The sequence below is a fragment of the Patagioenas fasciata genome, chromosome Z (genome assembly GCF_037038585.1).
Source record: "Patagioenas fasciata isolate bPatFas1 chromosome Z, bPatFas1.hap1, whole genome shotgun sequence".
Taxonomy (NCBI): domain Eukaryota; kingdom Metazoa; phylum Chordata; class Aves; order Columbiformes; family Columbidae; genus Patagioenas; species Patagioenas fasciata.
In genome coordinates, this window is record NC_092560.1 from 61,518,504 (window position 1) to 61,522,939 (window position 4,436).

The 4,436-nt window shown below is 45.5% G+C and overlaps 1 protein-coding gene across 4 annotated transcripts in view; it reads right to left on the reverse strand.

Moving 5' to 3' along the window:
• NNT (nicotinamide nucleotide transhydrogenase) overlaps positions 1 to 4,281 on the reverse strand; it is a 47,032-nt gene extending 42,751 nt beyond the window's left edge. Inside the window, exons 1-2 of one of the 4 annotated variants that reach the window (XM_065861353.2) lie at positions 4,168 to 4,281; positions 2,899 to 3,096 (exon numbers count right to left, since the gene is read on the reverse strand). In XM_065861353.2, the coding sequence (XP_065717425.1) occupies positions 2,899 to 3,049 (151 nt within the window). In that variant the 5' untranslated portion in view covers positions 3,050 to 3,096; positions 4,168 to 4,281. Of the gene's footprint in view, positions 1 to 2,898; positions 3,097 to 3,771; positions 3,908 to 4,122 lie in introns of those variants that run through there. The other 3 variants (XM_071802322.1, XM_065861352.2, XM_065861354.2) reach the window with 3 other exon arrangements.
• Positions 4,282 to 4,436: the final 155 nt, after the last annotated feature.

Here is a 4,436-nt window from a genome sequence, read left to right on the forward strand (position 1 = left end):
TCATGAAAACTCAGGACATTTTATATAGAGAAACAGAGAAAATGACAATTTTTTATCTTCTTAACCTGATTTCAGGCAAAATGGTACCAACTAATATTAGAGACCGACTTCAGAGAAAGGAGTTTTGACTATATACCGCATGTTCTGGGATGGGAAAACAGAATACAGAATCAGCCTAAGTTCTAAGTTACTCTAATATCAGCTTTAAACAAACCATCTCACCTGTTCTGAAGATGAAGACATATTCCAAAGAACAGCAATATGATGTTGGGAAAAAAAAAAAAAATGGTACAGAAGATTAAACACCTGATCCCTCTCCTTACACAAGCAGGAGATACAATAACCAAATGACATTAAAGGAGAATGTCTATGGTCTACAAATAATGTACAGCTTATCTAGATAATTAATTGACAATAAACTGTTAAGGTTTAAAAATTCTGCAAGACTTAGAAAAAAACCACAAAATGTTAGGCATAAAAATAAAAAGGATGTTAAAAATCCCAATATAGAGAGGGGTAGAAATCACAGAGATGTAGGACAAATCCATTTGGAAGTACAGAGGAAACCTGAGCGTCAGTCACTCCTTGAGGAGCTTGGGAAAGTTTTGCATGTTTCTGAGGCATCCTGTGCTAGCAACTGTTTAAATCAAGTTCCAGGAACACTTGTTTACTCGTGTATGAAAATTCCTGTGATTCTAAGCAGCAAAGAAAATAGCAGCAAAATATATAATGATAAGAAAAGTATTACATGCTCCAAGTTTACTTTTCAACTGACTCGAAATTTCTTCGCACTTCAAGCAGATATTTTTCTTGTACATAACATATCCTGGACTAAACGAAAGCTAATCCAAGGTAATGGAAGAAACAACTACAGGTTTAAAAAAATTACTGTGACGCTAGACTTTTCAGAAAACTTACTTTTCTTAGTGTTACGGTGATTTCACCAAGTATCACTATAATCAAAGATAATTTCTAAAAGTAAGAATAAAATATAGTTATTTCATGTGCTGTTAGATTTTGATCCAAGAGCACTTTTAAAGTACACATAGGCAACTGTACTGCTACTAATTTGTCATTCAATGCCTGCTTTATCCTTGATTTGTCCTCTACTGAATAACAAATCTCATGTTACAAAATGAACTATGAGGACAACTTAATTACCAACCAAAAAAACTTGCTAAACTTATAATTCTCAGCATTAAATAACTGCATGGTACAAATACTACTAACATTTAGATAAGTGCTTCGACACAACAGATCTGAAGGGATATCACTGAATGCTTAAACACATTACACTAATCAGAATGCTTTGTCCTTGTGAAAAATTTCAGAAAAGTGATTCACAAAAACAAGAAAAATGTAAACACACACAGACAAGCATACCAATTTCAATAAAACTGAAAAGATCTTTCAGTTTCATGACCAAATTTGTAGTCAAAGTCAAATGAAAAGATTGATTCCAAACTCAAACAACAACAAGGGCACTTACCTGGGGCATTTGAGAAAGAATTTTGAACCTAGTTTCCTACATCCCAGGTTAACACTAAAAATCAAGGGACAATGCCATCTCAAGACAAACAGAAGTCTCATTCAGATACCAATACAGAAATAAGTTTGGAGCACCACAAATTAATAGGATGGCAAAACTACTATCTGATTAGTTCTGACAGACCCCAGATCCCCGGCTGTCAGTCAGACCAAAGAAATTCAGGTATGCAACTGTGTAAAAAGTACTATGCAACTGTGGTAAAAAGCCATGTGATCCAGATTATCAGGAGCCCTCTGAGGAAAGAAACCTCCTCTCATCACATTTCTTCAGAAGCTTCAAAACACTGGGTCACTGATTTAGAAGGGCACCAAAATGCACCAGGCACTATTAGTATTGCTAGAAATTCTACATAACAAAGGCTTCTTCAAGTTATAGTGTCTCATTTAATATCCTGTGTTTTCACAATCAGATACAGTGCTGTTCAGAAACAGCACCACTTTTCTAATACCCCAAAATATCTAATGCAGTTGTCTACTGTGTATGTTTGGAAGAAACAAACATCACATGTACAGTCTAACTCTCCACATTAATCTGTCACAGACTTAGAAGACCCTAAATCTGAACAGAAGCAAAGTGTCCAAATTCCTTCAGGGAGACATGACTTACACAGGATAATTGGGAAAAATATAATTAAATCAGGTTTATATATTCTCCAGTCTTCTAGCTGTCAGGCTACGTGCAGTACAGGATAGAGAAAAAAAAAATGTCAGTTCTGATTTTCACACACCAGGCTGCCATCATAAACTAGAACCAAGGATACTCCCATTCCTCCCTCCATTTTTTCCTTAAAGTACTTGAACCTGTCCATTATCTGTACTAAAAGGTAAATAACGTAAATATACCACTAAACCTTACACGTGAACATGCAGACCAGAAGTTCTTCAAGGTGATACAACGCAAGAGTTCCTTAAAACAATTTAAGACTTTTTTTTAGATGGGATAATTAGATCTACATACAGTGATGCTTGCAGATACCCTCTTCGTGAGGGCTATACTTTCCCCTACATACACACAAAGAGTTGCACTACCAAAACTCACAGGGAACTTAGGCTTTTAACTAAGAAAAGCATTTGTTTATATACCTCCCTCAATCAGAGTAAGTGTCAGCAGGAGCTTTGATGCCTTACCCTTAAAAACTATTTCAATCCAAAGTATTCATAATAAACACAAACACTTTCTGGACCAGCCCTTTAAAATCAGTGTAAAACTGTACTGCAATTGACTGACTCAAGTATGCAGCTGGAACAATTTAAAAGTCTTTTCTGTAGTATTGCATATCTGAGAGAGAAATTCAAGGTATCCTCATGCTTTAAAATAAAATATTATTTTTTGAAGTTTAATTCATTTACCTGGCTTTGGAGTTGCCTGAGACTTGAGCATCTGGTGGGTCCTAAACATTCGCAAACATGGCATCTTTGCAGAATGCACCTTCGGTGGTAACACATTGCCAAAAACAGGAGTTGAGCACCCACTGACAGCAACACGCAGAAGGCTTGCCATTTCACCCAGACCTCACAGCCAACTCCTTGCCACGTATGGAATCCCTGCTGCACATGTAAAAACAAAGCAAGAATTATTAATTACACTAGCCAGAAGGTATGTGAACTCTGCAGCTTAAGCCTGGTCAACTGCCAGTAGCCATGAGATGATCATTACTCCCCACCTTCTCTTTCCAGCTACAAAACAAAATCACTTTTTTCAAACTGAGTTAGAAACTATCAAAAGCAAGTAACAAGTCCATGAGAGGACTGACAGGACTGACATTACAAGCTGACCTAGAAATTGTATTTCTGCGACTCGAGGCCATACTCTCTTCACACCGTTGCTCTAAACAAGCAACTTTCACACGCGAAAATCGCCCACACCCCCAGGGAACCCGACAAACAATTCAAACCCCAGCCAGAGCTCCCGAAGGAGTTGCCCTGAGTGGGACAGCAGCTCACAGGCTCAGCAGACACGCCAAAGCTGCCACTCGGAGCGGGGCAAGCAGAACAGGGCAGCCAGGCCGCCCTCATCAGCAGGTGGCTGCCGGCGGAGGGAAAGGCTCTTCACCCGAAATGCCGCCAACCCCCGGGCTCTAACGTGCCGTGCCGTGCCGTCCCGTCCCGTCCCGTCCCGTCCCTCCCCTCAGCGGTGGCACACCGCTCCCGGCCGGCTCGGCACACAAGCCAGCGGCCCATTCCCCTCCTGCCGCTATTTATAGCCCGCGGCCACTGACTGACCTTGGGCAGCCGGCTCGCCCTCCGTTGCCCGGGCCCGCCGCCCCCGCCGCCACAACACCCGGCGGACACGGCGGACACCGCCCCCGCCGCGGGGAGAAGCCCGCAGCTCCTCCGCGCTGCGCTCCCCGCCAGGGACTACCTTAGGGGCCCCTTCCCGCGCCACCTGCCTTCCCCACACACACGTCCTTCCTCCCGCCCGCCCGTCCTTCCTTCCTTCTCGCCGCTCCGAGGCGCTGCGAGAGCGGGACACTGCAGCCTTCCCTCCCCTCGGCAACGGCCGCGCCCCGCCCGCGCCAGGAGAAAGCGGAGGTGTCCCCGGCCCCGCGTCCACCGCCCCGCCGAGCGCCTCACCCCCGCGGTGCCGCCGACGCCGGCCCCGCCGCGGCACTGACCGACCTTGGGGCGAGGCGGCGCGGCAGTCCCGGCGCGGGGCGGAACGGGGGGTGGAGCGGGAGGGGGGCGGGGGAGGCTGCCCGCCAACCCGGAAGAAGTGAGGAGAACGCGGAGGTCGCAGCGGGCGCGTTACGCGGCGTCCCCGATCGGGGAGGGGGCGGCGGCGGCGCGGGGCGGGGGGTGTCCGTCACGTGGTGCCTGCGTGCCGCCGGCGGCTCGCGCTCGTGGCCGCGCGTTGTGTGCCCGCGCGCGGCTGAGGGGTGGCCAGGCGG